We start from the raw sequence: 14,485 nt of genomic DNA, 5'->3' as shown, positions 1-14,485 counted from the left end.
GTCATCTATAACGATCTTCCATTCCATATCCCCTGCTTTTCGAAGATTGATGGTCCATATGGGTGCTAGGCTTCGATATGGCGCTCTCTCTGCCTCCCGAAATTCTCGACCAGATTTTCTCTTATCTGACATCCGAGTGGCAGGAAGAGTCCCAGGCTTTAGCTGGATTATTTAACGTACAGCAATTCAACTGGCATGTCTACGCGAGCGTCTGCAAACAATGGCAAGCTTTTGTTGAGAGAAAAAATTTCACGGACATACACCTCACCCCTGCTCGGCTCCCGGAGTTTTGCCGAATATTCGGTCTTTCCAGCCACGAGCCCTCGAGCTTGTCCAAATATCGACGCCGCCTACTCAAGAGTCTTACTTTTAAGGTGGTTCTTCCAGAGTATGATGTGGAGACCCGTGCGCGAGTTGAGAACAAAACAGATCGCAACCAAAATAGCCAGATCTTCACGGATGGGGTGAAGGCTCTCTGGGAAGTTCTAAGCACATGGCCCGAGAGCAGTCAGCGTCCGCTTTCCTTGCGTTTATGTGCTCAATCCCCTAGCGATCATCTAGCACGTCATGATAGCGATGCAATGCTCACTCGATTTCAAGAAAGATTTGAGACTGGGGACATCCTTGGCGACAGATATGAAAATTCCTTCCTGGAGCTGAAGGAGGACCTGGAGCGACCGATCAAAATCATCGATGAATTTATTATCGAAACAATCATCTATCGGCAGATCACCCCAGTTGCTGCACTCCATATCATATCTCGCCTGCCTCGGCTGAAAACCGTCAACCTTCAGATCAACGATCCTGAATTGAATGGTGACAAGGAAGAGAAATTCCGAGATCGTCTACGTCAAGGTTTGTCACTCAAGACACTAGGGTGTCCTACGCAGTCTACCTAATCCCACATATATATGAGTAGTAACTGATTTGTGAGGTCTAGAGTTTTCTCGGAGCATTTCCGATCTGCCTCAGTCTGTGGACACTTTCAGGCTAGACTACGCTGCAACTCCCCTCTACGAGAAACGCCCCGCGTTACAGAGATCTCTTCCTGGATGTGACAGTCTTAGTTTGGCTCTACACAATATGAGCCAGCAGTTGGTTTACATTGAATTGCTGAATATCATGATTAGTCCAGAGCTTTTCTGGTCACCTGGCAATACAACACAGTGGCCTAAGCTGCAAACTTTCCACTTGTCGTTCGCAAGTGCTACTTGTTCGGGAGAATGGCTGCTCGAAAAAGACCCAAGATGGCGAACCCAAATGGTCAATCCTTTTACTGGTGAAATCGAGCCAGATGACGTTCCTCCCCCCGATTACATGCTCCCTGATGTGTTCCGTATCAAGCCTACCGAGGCCATTAATACATTGTACGTTGCTGCTGGGCAGGCTGCCCAAAATATGCCTCAACTTAAGTCCATGAAAATCGTCTCTCTTGCTTTTACAGTGGAGGAGAACGGGCTGGAATACCTCTTCGACGAAATGGCCGAGCACTGGCTTAACTATCAACGGTCCGAAGGCAAAGCCACGTGGATTAGTACCAGTGAATTTCACCCGTCGAACGAAGTTCGTGAGACCTGGAACGAGGTCGCAAAGAGCCACGGGCACCGGGAGGCTACCATTGAGGTTGGTTGATTACCATGACTTCTTGAGACATCTGTGTCCAGAAACAGGTGTTGATACGCGGATATTGCTAACCAGATTGAATTTCTAGAACCTGGGTTTCCATGGCAGGGCACCTCATTGGGAAGATGACCCTCGTGATTTTGATGAATCCTACAGGGAACAAGAACAGTGCTTTTCATGGGATAATTACCAAGAGGATGATCACTAAGAGTAGTTATTTGATATGAAGCATTTTCTGTTTTCATCCTGGTCAAAGAAAACAACCCCTACAAGATTCGGGGTTTCTATTGATCTGCAACATGGATTCTTGACCGCCTCATGTTCAGAGAAGTTGGTCTATGCCTAATCTGGATGTCACACGACCACTCAATGAGGAAGATGCCTAGCCCTGGAGGTGTTCTGCACCTTTCTCACCGGGTATAACTGGCAGGTCGACAAAGCGGCGAGTCGTGAGACTCCCAGTATAATTCTCACAACCCTTGATTACCAAGCAGGATCTTCATCCCTGGCAGACTTTGGATCGGAAATTAAAGAGCAGGCAGGGCAAACCGTCAAATTGGGATGGAAAATTTGAGTAGAAGATTGTTCATGCTTTGCGGAAGAGAAGAGGGAACAGGAATTAAAGACGGTGTATTGATTGAGAACTCTCACTATTGAGTACATAATTCTTGAAAGACGACAGGATAGGGAAGATGCAGTGTTTCGAGAACTTTCAGGTTCGTGCAGGTGATTTACATCCTATACTATCCCATGTCTTGGTCCCAAGCTGACTGACCTGCGAGGTTTAGATTTGCCTATAGTATTCCCGATCTATGTAGGCAGTGGAGTCCATTAGGCCTAATCCCTTTCAGGGTACGGTGAAGTCAATGGATGCTATCATATCAAGTGTATTGCCGAGGCATTTCCTTAGACATGGTGGTGTCAGGTGTCATCTTGGGAAATGGAGACCGAAATGGAAATGGACAGTATCCAGCAAAGGATCAGTCGGTCATTATCATCATATAACTTCTGCAGTAGACTCCTGCAGTTAAGCATTCATGGCCTGGAGGATCCTTTCAGCCTCCTCTTCCTTTTTCTTTTCCTCCTCCAACTTCTTCTTTCTGTTCTCTTCGGTCTTCTTCCTCGCTGCCAGAATCTTGCGCACCTCTTCGTCTCGGTTCCTCTTCGCCCATGCCTCGAGGAGTTCTCTGTTTCTTAGGCACCAAATGACAACGTCTCTTGTGGCAAGGGTATCTTCCAAAGCGCTGTGTCCCTTTTTACCGACTTGAATGTCATCTTCCAGGAGCTCTTTAGCAAGAGTCTTCAATCCCCATCTGCGGGTCAGGGCCATGTCTGAAGGGAGAAGAATGCTGACAGCCTCGGAGGTGAGGATTTGAGAATCCACAATCCTGGAATGGTAGAAGCCCAGGACCTTGAGATCGTTTTGGAGAGAATGGCCCATGAGCACGGTGTCTGCATCCACATATTCCCACAAGACCTGTCGAGCATGTTGCCATCCATTCAATGCTCGCCCTTCTGCACGGGCACGATTCATTTCGGCGCAGGAGATTCCACTATATCTTGTGTTCCAGCTCCAGACTCGCTTTGTCGGTTGCACGTAGTTGTCGATGAGAATCTCGTTAGTGAGGAAGTCAACTGCAGTTAGGTATGCTAGTTCTCTGCAGTTCCCCTCTACCTGCACCATCTCACAATCAAGCACGACAGCCCTTCTTCTTTTCTGGGATTGATTTGGTAGCTGCTGAGGTGTGACCACGAAGCTTGTTAACGGAATAACGGGTGCTGGAGGAGGACCTTTTCTATCGTTCGTCTTCCTGGCATTCTTGTAATGAGGCTTTTCGGGTATTTTCTTGGGAGCAAAGAAAGGACCAAGGTTGTAGCCCTCCACGACGAGGAGTTGAAGTGAGTGGCATCTTATCCACAGCTCTTGAAACACCACGTCTTGCTCCTGAACTTGAAGAATGACATGACGATGTATCGACTGAGCCTGAAAGAGATCTGTACCTACGAGCACCTTGTCAGTAAATCATTTCCAAAAAAGAGTTTGCTACATACGGGATTCTTGAACCACGGCGACAGAGCCCGATGTCGGGAGCCACATTGCAAGTCCTACCATTGGAGCCGGACCCTTTGACAGAGGCTTTGAACGGTTTTGAACCGCTTGGTTTATTCGAGGAAGCATGTCCTGGCGTGCATAATCCACGGCCGGGCGCTCAGGAAGTGGATGCGGAAAGATTTCGTTCTTTGAAACCGGAGACTTTGAACGGTTCTGCCGAGATTTGGGCTTTTGCTTTGGCCCATCCTGGACCATAGGCGTCGTGGCTGGGCGCTGAGGAAGTTCATCAAGCTCATGTTGGAGAACCTGGGGCTTTTTTGTAGCCGGACGCCTAGGAAGTTTATGTGATGAAAGTTGACGTTTTGAACCTGAGGGCTGAAGAGAGTTCACTGTGATCTGTGGCTTCTTAGGAAGTGAGGCCGCAGTCGTCACACCGGCCCGTGTGGGTGGAAGCGAAGATTTGTCGGAATTGAGATGTTGCTTCTGGTGTGTAATGAAGCTCTTGGCGGTTTGAAACTCCTTGTTGCAAATTGTGCAATGGAGATCGTGGCCCTTGGCCATGAAGTGCGTCCTGACAGCGCCCTGGGACTTGAATCCACTCCTCGGGCATTTCGGACAAGCCCAAGTCTCCGCCCCGGCTGGATTGGGGTTCGAGGCCATATCGATGGGCCAGTAGGATGATTCGAGGAATACTGAGAGACCTTAGTCAGAACATGACCATTGCTCTGAAGAGAGTTTGGTGGAAGTCGGATGGATGGGTATCAATTCGAAATATGTGAGTTCACCCCTGTGCAAATCGTGGCAAGTGCGGATTGGAGGCGTATGCGGCACCTTCCTACGGCGCTTATCGTGATTCCTTCTGGCCAAGAGATGTGAACAGAAGGGTCTCGAGTCTTTGTAGAGTTGTGTGCATATTGGCGTTGTTAACGCATATGGCAAGAGTCACCCGTAAAGAGGTGGGGCGAAGTTCCGAAGTCGCGACGCTCATCACTTCTGCGGCTTCCGCACGAACTCGCGAGCCCCGTGTTTCAGCGCCAGGGCAACGTCTGCAGATTAGGAGATAATGACAACTACTTAGGCTCCAAAGTAGCGACATGTTCTTTGCGGGCTACGAGACAAAGGTATGCGTTTTGTGAGCTCCGGAGAACAGCATGCAAATTACGTTATGAACAGTAACATGAATACTGGGGGCAATTTAAATACTTGGAAGACCCCACATGGAGGCTCTGAATGCAGATGTCTTAGAAAGTCACAAAGAAGAAGAGAAGGTACTATTATACACAAAACATATTCAGACGGAGCTGGATTCTCTGTCTGTTCACTGTACGGGCTATGCCCTCGGTAGACTTGTAGCCCCGAACGGGAATATCTGGAACCTGCCGCTCAGATGTCACGAAAAGGTGAGTGGTGGAAGCACGAAGTTGTGTTTGTCAAGGGGCTCCTAAAGCGAGTCCAAGCCTTGCTTCTCAGAATTCGGAGCCCAGGCCACCCGGGTGATTCTCCAGCAACTGGTAGCGGTACATCCGCAGACCCGCACCCAGACAGGAGCGTGCATGCTCGACCAGCTCCGCTTCGGTGTACGTGATGAAGGTCGCGCCCACCATTTTTCGCCGAATATCCGCCTCGCCGCACCAGTTGGGAATCCGCATATACTCCCGGTGATTCGGCATCACCTTGAAGCGATCCACAATCCCAGCACATCCTTTGCAGGTGTACAGCTGAACGGCCTCTGAATGGCCGCGAAGAACGTAGGGAAAGCTGACATTAGCCGTGTTGTGGTAGGCCCTGTCGGTGATCTCAGCAACTATGGTGTTGTATCTCACATCCTTGGGCGGCTCAGTTGGGGGGGGTTGAGTTGGATCACGCGGGAGCGTACCAAGCGTGGCCTGGCGCAGGTGAGCGTACAAGTGGGTTTCAACCTGCTGCGAAGTCGATGACGGGTTCGTGGGGTCCAACAATTGCGCTTCAGCCATGACATCGATCGCCTCGGCTGAGCCGTGAACCTTGAGTGCCTGCTGCAGGGCGGATCTCACTGCCACGAAAGCTCGGTGCCGGGCGGGTTCAAGTGGAAAATATGGCACAGCATACAGATCGAACAGATTGAAGAGATCCCGGAACCGAGGAATCCGAGCAAGATCACGATTCTCGAGATTGAAACATCGCTGAGCTTCCTGCAGATAAATTGTCCAGAACCCCTGGTTGTAACGGAGGCAGTTCGAGCAGACACGCTCAACGGTGGGCAAAAATATATTAGTTCCATTTTCGCCACATCCCCGGCACTTGCTTTGATGAAGTTCGAGTAAAATATCCTTGAGTGAAACCCGTAAATGAAGACGCAGGGCACGCAGCACGGGAAAAATCTTCGGGACTTGAGCCAACAGGACACGATACTCGTTGTTCCGAGCCACAAGACGGTAAGCAAACGAGCAAGTCTGGCAGAATCGAGAAACGGAAACGTAGTCCATCGTTGGCAGGATGATTCCAGCCAAGATATCATTGGGCAGCATGGCAAGGTGGCCCAGTTTGGCGCGATCCTCGGGAAGTCGCTCGACATGGATGGGCACGGTGAATGTATCGCGAGGGCACTGTTCGGGGGGCACGGTAATTTCCTCAAGAGGGGCCCGAACCTCTTTAGAGACGAGGTCCATGAACTCAATTCTGTTCCATTGGTCGGGGTTGGTTCGTTCAGTCCAGTCAGAAGTCCCGATCAGAAACGAGACTATAGCGGCTTTCATCAGCTTGATGATGTGAGAAGACGTCATGACATGAAACCTGGAAAGAGATACGTGAAAGACGCTGGACGATTGGGAAAATTAGTTGGATTGTAGTGATGCGATACAAGATGATGAGCTTGCTGCGATGGTGTGCGCAACGAACCGCGAAGAGCAGTTGGTGGAAATCGGGAGGAAGAAGACAGAACGGGGGATACGAGGGGAAATGAAAAGGGTGAAGTGGCTGAGGAAGACAAAAGGTAGCGATTGAGAGAACAGGCGGGTAAATTTGCGGGGAAATGCGATTCAGATAGATGTGAAGGTGTCTTAAGTGCGCGCATTTCAGTCCACAGTCGACCAGAAGTAGGTCTCTCAAGAGCAACGGATTTGTGATGAGAGAGGCTCAAGTCGGCGAGCAGTACAAAAGCGAAGAGGGAGATGTGACGATCCAAGTCGTGCAGCTAAGATCCAAGCCTTCGATTCATATCCTAGGAGATATCTACTCCACTTCTTCCATAGGATTTGCCAAATGGTCGGTTCTCACGATATAGTCATCTTCATCGTCATCTACCAGACCATCTGCCATATCTTCTTCATCGCCGTCAACTGAGCCATCAGACTCCGCTTCAGCTCGCGAGTCTTTGCCCTTCTTGATGCTCTTGCCTTTGCCTTTGCTGCTCGTGTTGGATTGGCCGGATGCACTTCGGACAATACCACCAGGCCATTGCTTCAAGCCTTTGATACGGTCATGAATACTTCCTGAAAAGCCGTTTTCACCATTGCTCGTCTGGATTTCGGGGGAGGATGAATCACCCAAGCTGAACGCCTCCATGGCCTCTGCAATAGTTTGAGGAGCGGCGGCTGCAGGATCTTGTTTCTGCTTGTCGACAGACTCAAACGTTTGCCGAATTCGCTCGAAGTGTTCCAATTCCTTTGCACTGCTAGATGTGAGCATCATTCTATCCCTTCAAGATCCCGCTTACGACGTACCTAACACTGGGAACCAGTTCCCCCTGTGCCTCCATGAAGTCCTCTTCCATTACCGTCACTGAAACGTCCTCCGGAATGGCTAGGTGGTCAAAGAAGTACGCAGTGGTGACAGGGCCACCCGGTAGCTGCCTGATCTTCTCATCAACAGCTGTGGACTTTCGCGTGATGGCTTTCAGCATGGCATCTCCACAAAGAGCGTACAAATCGGCACCAGTATACGTCAGTGGGAGCTTTTCAGCCACCCTATCCAAAGACACGTCTGGGTTTAGCGCAAACTTCCTGGTAAGCGCCTCCAGAATAGTCGCCTGCTTCCTATGTGTATCTGACACACCGAGGTACAGCATCTTGTCGAAACGGCCAGGTCGAAGCAAGGCCGTATCCAGCAGATCCGGGCGGTTAGTGGCGCCGATGACGAACACCCCGCCACTATTCTCCTCTCCACCGTTCATTCCGTCCAGCTCGGCGAGAAGCTGACTGACAATACGATCCATGACACCACCGCTATCTCCCTGGTTGCCACGTTTAGGCGCAACGGAGTCCAGCTCGTCAAAAAATACAACACACGGGCGAGCATCTCGAGCACGCTGGAAAACACGACGGACGTTGGCTTCGGATTCACCAATATACATGTTGAGCAGCTCCGGGCCCTTGACGGAGAAGAAGTTGAGAGAGAACTCGGTAGCAATAGCCTTGGCAAGCAAGGTCTTGCCGGTACCAGGGGGTCCGTAGAAGAGAATACCGCTGCGCTTCTTCATGCCCTTTGCGAAGAGCTCCGGACGCTCAAGCGGCAGCTGGATAGTCTCGATCAGAGCATCCTTGACATTGTTCAGTCCACCGACATCATCCCAGCCGACATTAGGGATCTTGGGAGCACCAATCGAGTCGGCAAAATTCTTCCGAGCTGCCTCGACAGCAGTATCAAAGTCCGCCTTCGTCACACCGCGAGCACCGTCGCCTCCGGCGAGCAGAACATCCCGGATGAACACCTGTGAGTCTGGTACTTGTTTGCTGGCTTCCTCGGCAAGCTTCTCGAGACGAGCTGTCCTAGCGGCGGCGGCACGCTCAACGACATCAACCAGGTCGCCGGCAACCAGAGCAGCAGTCTTCAGCGCCACCGTTCCTAGCTCAACATCGGCAGCAAGCTTGATACCACGTTCCGTAACCGCATTCCGCAGAATGCCTTCACGCTCCTTTTCTTCAGGAGCCCCCATTTCAAACTCATGGGTGAACATGCTTCGGATGCCTTCAGGGATCTCTTCAACGTCGCTAGTTGTGGCAATGATAACTCTAGCCTCGTTGACAATATCGGTCATAGCCGTGACCATCCGGTCAGCGGTCAATACCTCAATATGCCGAATAAGCAGAGCGGTACAGTTTGAACCGCAGTGGAACGCCCTTTCAGCACGAGCTTTCAGGTAGGCCTCGGTCTTGACATCGCCGCCATTAGCACCACCCTCGGTGAGGATATCATAAGCGTCAATGGGAAAAGTGTGGAGACCGATATCCGCACAGGCCCGAGTCGCGACAGTCGCCTTACCGATATGTCGCTGTTGTGACTTGATGAGAATGACAACAGGTTTCATTCCCAGTTGAATTGCACGGGGGCTTGTCGCTGCGGCCATCAAATCCCGCATTCTTTGTTGCAGAGGAGCAATGAATGCCTGAGGAGGCTCTGCAAAGATTCCATGCGGCGCTAGCGTATCGCCAATAGCCTTAGGGATGGTCTTGACACCCAGCCAGTACTCCCAACCATTACCCAGAATACCAGGGACCCTGGAAATGTCGCTACCGGCCTGGACCATGCGGGTGCTTGTCGGGTCAATAACAGCGACACCACCCCATTGATCCTCGCCAGTCTCTTCCATTTCTTCAACGGCGATGGGAGCCACTTGTCCGACGCGGAACCAAGCGACACCAACCTTGCGAGCGACAGTGTTATCAGCGCCGGGACCTTGCCCTAATCTGGTGGTGATATCGTCTTCCTGGTTTGCATTTTCCCCGCCAGCAGTTCCGGAGAACACTGCCCTACCAAGCCCTTCATCGACACTGATGCCGACAAGATCGCCACTCTTCAGTATCCGGCGGCGAGACTCAAAGTATTGTTTGAGTCCAGCGAAAAGAGCCGGCTGGAGAACCCGGTCCATGGACAGCGGTGTCGAGACCTTCATAAGGTTTACCTCCTTGGCCAGGGGAGGGTTCTTGGCCGGACTGTTCTTCATGTGGTGCAAAAGGCCAGATTTTAAGGCGCCATTGGCCGACGCAAATGTCATGGGGGAAATTCGGAGGTACTTAGGGTTGTCGATATTGCTCAACAACAGGGGCGGCACAAATACAGAAGGTGTCAAACGCGTCTGTGGGCGTTGTGAGAAGCTTGATCTTCGGTCGCCCGAATGATTAATAGCATATCGAGGCTTTGGTGATGGAAGGCCTGGCAATCCGAACACTTTGACCGGTCGCCAGTCGCCAGCATCCTCTGGAGAATCGTTGAAGCTACCGAACTTGAGCGATGCGAACATGTTCAGCTGGGGTTCCTCGGTCGCTTCAATCCTGACCCAGTCACCCGAGAAACAGCCGATCTTTGCGAGGGTGCTAATATCGACAAAGATGAAGGCATCGACGTCCTCGTCATCCCGAGGTCGAGGGTGAAGCACTTCGTTGGGGACTTGTTGCAATAGACCTTCGACTTTGAAAGTTTTACCGCCGCTTCGGCCTGGGCGCATAGTCGCCGAAGTGAAGTTCGAAGCAACAGAGCCCGGAGTATGAACGCCATCCACTCGTCGGCCTCCCGCGCGAGGGGTAGCCGATGTTATGGACGACATAACGCCGGATGGGGCTTGCGGAAGTTCGGGGGCTGAAAGAGAGATCATATCTTCAAGGGAATCGTCTGAATCACTGGCGGAGCCAGCGGAGATATCTGTTTCGGAATCTTCTGCTGTAGATGTAATTTCCATCTCAGTTCCGCTCTCGCCGGGCTTCTCTTCCGCGGCGGAGTAGAACTGTTCATTGGAAGTATCATCGGCTTCATCTTCTGCAACTTGTTTGAGGAGTGCATGTCGTGGAGGAAGCGATTGAGCTGCGCGATGACCTTGTGGACGGGCCTGGACAAGGATTACCTTTGTCGCCGGCATCAAAAGACCTTGTGAAACGGGTTCACAAAATGAGATCCTTGCCGGCGGAGCTGGCGCGTAGGTAATAGGATGAGGTGGAAGGGGAAGTGGGAGTACATCTCCCATATGAACAATGCGTTGACTAGCCAAGGCCTCACGTACAGCTGCAGTCAATCGCACTTCAGCATCCGCCGCTGCCTTCTTTGAATAACGTCTCGAGTCTGCACCTTTTCCGGCTTTAGGCCAGACTCCGTTTGCGCTATGTGCGTTAGACGTGAAACCACCACCAAATTTACTTTGTACATCATCATGATTACGAAGAAGGTCCCGCTCCACTGTGACGAAGATGGTGTCCAGATGAAGCGGAGCAACATCCAAGATCTGAATATCCACGGACCGGTGTGTTTGCAAAGAATTCCGCGACGAATCAATCTTGCCTAGCGCTTGGAGGAACGGCTGGAGAGAATCGGCCGAGTCGGGAAATAGAACAGTCGAATGCGCTATTTGAGTATGGGACGTCTGGACTCGGACCGGGAGAATGGTCCATGCTTGGTCCTCCACAGATGACGATGTCGGAGTTTGTGGGGAAATCGCAACAAAGAGAATGCCATCGCCGGTCGCAACACCTACATCATGAAAGCCAATTCAGTCAGCGAAGCCCCGGTCGAGATGGGTAGACGCTTATCGCTCGGTCAAACTTACCCTGGAGTGTCTGCTGCGCGAACAGGTCGTTGGCCAAGTCTTCGGAAAGCACTCCGACGTTGCCGCGAAGCTGAGGATCTAGTGCAATACGAGCAGCGATCGGAAGCTTGTTGCGCATACGCTTCTTTCCGGCCCTTTTCCGGCGTTGTCTGGGCTGTTGGGAGCTCTGCCCGTAGTGGTCGAAGTCCATTGCGTGGGGGACTCAATTGCCGTCGGGGAAGATGGAAAGGACGTATGTCGGAGAAAGGGAAGGTTATGGCGTGCGGGATCTAGATCTATAGATCAACCGATCACATTCAGACAGCTTCAGAAACCAGCTTCGTCAGACAGAGAGGAGAAGGCGAACGGCGGTTGGAGAATCCGGGGGAAGTCAACACCCGCGGGCATCTCGGCACCGCCCGACATTCTGCCACTTCCGGAGCCGAGGTCCAAGTGGCTATGACGGGGGATCAATCAGCTAAAGCACTATCTAGATGAAGGCACTTTGATCGGATGGGGTTCATATATTCATACAAGATCAATCAATACAAATCTTTTAATCAAGGGCTACAGGGATGGGTTGACTCGGTGTTCGTCGTCGTCGTCCAAGCTGCGACGCCATTGGCCGCTATCGGGGTTGCTCTCGGCCTGTGATCCGGACCTCCCCATTTGACTTGAATCAACTTGGGTCTTCACCAGTTTGCCATAAAGCTTCTTCACTCATATCCTTTATGTCAACTGGTCAGTTTCAGTAAAGTTCCAGGTCTGATCTTGGTTTATCTTGAATGTGTATACATATATGTCCTCAGGGCCCCAGCTAAGTACAAGCCCCGGGGGTCCCTGAGCCATGACATTTAATTGTGGTTTGTGGTAACAGTATGCTACAAGGACTACATTCTTGAAATAAATCAAGCTACGGTACACCGGTTTCATGACTCCCCAGAGTAGAATGAACGAACGGTTTGAATTGTATACAATGAATTGAAACGAGTAGGTCTGGTCTACACCGCGGATCCAGCTTGACTATGTACCCATTGCTTCGCTCCTCGGTATGTGCAATTGTAATCCATGGAATCTGCTGGGCTCCTGATTAAAAACTCAATTAGCGAATTCACAATCGAATTAGTCTCCAGGGTTGTATACATTGTAACGGTCTTTTCTCCTTTCTTGGTGCCGGGTTTGGCGGCCTGTCGACTGGCTCCCTGAATAATGCTGACCCTTTCATAGCGGGACTGGAAAACTTGCTATAGTTACATGATTGCTTAGAAGATATAACAATATAACAAAGCTGGGCAGTAGAATAAAGAGTTACCTTGAAAATATTGTCCAGCTGCTCCAGAGATGGTGCCTTTTGGACATCCTCAAAGAAAGCACCCAATGCTTCTGCATCCTCGATAGACTGGCTTGCGCCTTGCCCTTGTGTAGGCAGCATGGGGTGAGCGGCATCTCCAATAAGGATGACGCGACCTTGAACCCAGGTCGCTAAGGGATCCTATACGCTGTCAGACTTGTACCTAGCAATATTATGGGTCAACAATGCTCACCATGTCACGTAATTGCCACAGCCCGATATTTGCCGAGTGTCTTAGAGTAAAATATCAGTGCTCTGACTTCCAAAAAAATGATAAGCGGTCTTACTTGAAAATGTTGCTAACCCAGCTAGGGAACTCCGCAAAGATCTCCATCATCTTTTCCATACTTCCTTCCGAGACCCATGATTCCCCAGAATTCGGATCCTCGTTCATCCTCTCTGTAATTATTATCAGTGAACGGTCATGATAGGGCAGGGCAAGTGCTTCTTGCCGTCTGGTACCAATGCCGTAATGCCGTAAACGTCACCTTGCCTGCCCGGACCCATAACGAGCCGGCAGTTGTGAGCTACAATCATCGAAGTAAATGGGTCGCGGGGGTTAATTCTGCTACAGAATTCGGGTTCTTTTTCTTCGAGGACTTCCGAGGGTATCTATATTGCCATTGATCAGCTTCTGTGCATCATCAAATGAGTGGGTGTGCAAGTGCTAACCATGAGACGATAAGCTGTATTGGGCTGTCAGTAAAGTTCTTGATAGAAACGGTGTGTGAGGAAGTACCAGAGGATCCAGTCGGCATAGCTGCAGGCTCATCGTTGAGTACATATTTTCGCAGCGCGCTATGACTAACATCGCCATATTCTTTTAGCATCGCCTCAATCCAATAGAAATGAGCAGTTCCTTACATCCCATCTGCGCCAATGATCACATCGGCCGTCAAAACTTCACCACTCTCGAGAGTCACATTGCCCTCAACAGGATCGCAACTAGTCACTCTCGATGCTACCTGAATAGTCGCCGGGTCTCCCCCTCTATTAGGACTTGTCGCAGCTGACTTTAGAGCTGTATGTAAATCATTTCGATGCCAAACGATGCGATCACCGCCATATTCGGTCTTGGATAAGAGTGGGATTTCGTTGACGAGCTTTCCGTCCACATCGTAAATACGCATGCCCTCATCGACTAGGCCACGTGCTTCTTCCATTTCTTTGTCGAGTTTCCACGTCTTCCGCAAGATTCGAGAAGCATTTGGCTGTAGGGAGATCAATGCACCAATTTCGCGACTCAGTCGCGACTGCTCCAGAACTGTGATTTTCCTGTTGGAGGCGCGCAGAGCGATTGCGGCCGTGAGGCCAGCAATGCCGCCACCGACGATGATGATGTGCAATTTGTTGTCGTTTGTCATTTTGTGCGTAGAGAATGATCAATTTTCTTGCCTAAAATGAAAATAATCAAAGGTCCTCCAATTTGTAGAGCTTTTGAGTATCTATCGTTCTTGCCCCTCCACATTTCCGTCCCCAGCCAAACCGTCCACATCCCGCCCACTTTGAATCCCCGCTCTATAAAGCTTCATTCACTTGACCTAGTCGCTTTAAATACATGGGACTGTTAAATTTAACCAATAAGCGCACCTGGATGTAAAAAGTTGCCGCAGGGTCTTGAGCGGCTGGTCATCGATTCGCTCGAGTATCCACAGCGCCCACTTTCCGAGTGGGCGAATCTTTCGTGTGTGACCGATCCCCGAGGCCACAGAGTGGAGAATGGGCCAGGTATCTCAATACCCCAAGGTTCGCCCAGTCATCAACATGCCCACATGGGAAACCCCCTTAGCTTCAGATACGGAACAAATCTACGCATCTGTATAGTCCAATCTGGGGGACTGGACAGTGACACATTATTAGCCGACCCTGCTTCACCTGCACGTACCGCACTTATTCACCGCTCAACGGGGCTTATCCTACGAGCGTAGACATCCCAAGTGATATTACAGTACGCCCACGATTCCTCGAT

At 50.7% G+C, this 14,485-nt stretch overlaps 5 protein-coding genes across 5 annotated transcripts; 1 reads left to right on the top strand and 4 right to left on the bottom strand.

Annotated features, from left to right (window-relative positions):
• Positions 1–77: 77 nt before the first annotated feature.
• On the top strand, positions 78–1,831 carry N7443_008041 (uncharacterized protein; the record flags this gene model as incomplete). The annotated part of the gene is made up of 3 exons (XM_056888097.1): positions 78–855; positions 941–1,623; positions 1,712–1,831. 3 exons carry the CDS (start codon positions 78–80, stop codon positions 1,829–1,831), a joined length of 1,581 nt encoding a protein of 526 aa, XP_056739788.1.
• Positions 1,832–2,650: 819 nt separating this feature from the next.
• N7443_008040 (uncharacterized protein) lies at positions 2,651–4,336 on the bottom strand (the record flags this gene model as incomplete). The annotated part of the gene is made up of 2 exons (XM_056888096.1): positions 2,651–3,624; positions 3,676–4,336. 2 exons carry the CDS (start codon positions 4,334–4,336, stop codon positions 2,651–2,653), a joined length of 1,635 nt encoding a protein of 544 aa, XP_056739787.1.
• Positions 4,337–5,142: 806 nt separating this feature from the next.
• N7443_008039 (ATP-dependent RNA helicase eIF4A) lies at positions 5,143–6,438 on the bottom strand (the record flags this gene model as incomplete). Its single annotated transcript, XM_056888095.1, has 1 exon — positions 5,143–6,438. One exon carries the CDS (start codon positions 6,436–6,438, stop codon positions 5,143–5,145), a length of 1,296 nt encoding a protein of 431 aa, XP_056739786.1.
• Positions 6,439–6,886: 448 nt separating this feature from the next.
• Positions 6,887–11,376, bottom strand: pex6 (AAA family ATPase peroxin 6; the record flags this gene model as incomplete). Its single annotated transcript, XM_056888094.1, has 3 exons — positions 6,887–7,325; positions 7,378–11,110; positions 11,187–11,376. 3 exons carry the CDS (start codon positions 11,374–11,376, stop codon positions 6,887–6,889), a joined length of 4,362 nt encoding a protein of 1,453 aa, XP_056739785.1.
• A 790-nt stretch (positions 11,377–12,166) lies between these two features.
• N7443_008037 (FAD-dependent oxidoreductase) lies at positions 12,167–13,880 on the bottom strand (the record flags this gene model as incomplete). Its single annotated transcript, XM_056888093.1, has 6 exons — positions 12,167–12,409; positions 12,478–12,657; positions 12,710–12,749; positions 12,804–12,915; positions 13,256–13,314; positions 13,381–13,880. 6 exons carry the CDS (start codon positions 13,878–13,880, stop codon positions 12,167–12,169), a joined length of 1,134 nt encoding a protein of 377 aa, XP_056739784.1.
• Positions 13,881–14,485: the final 605 nt, after the last annotated feature.

Source organism: Penicillium atrosanguineum (genome assembly GCF_028827265.1).
Source record: "Penicillium atrosanguineum strain IBT 20685 chromosome Unknown utg000006l_segment0_segment0, whole genome shotgun sequence".
Lineage (NCBI taxonomy): Eukaryota > Fungi > Ascomycota > Eurotiomycetes > Eurotiales > Aspergillaceae > Penicillium > Penicillium atrosanguineum.
This window is presented reverse-complemented; position numbering and strand designations above follow the sequence as displayed.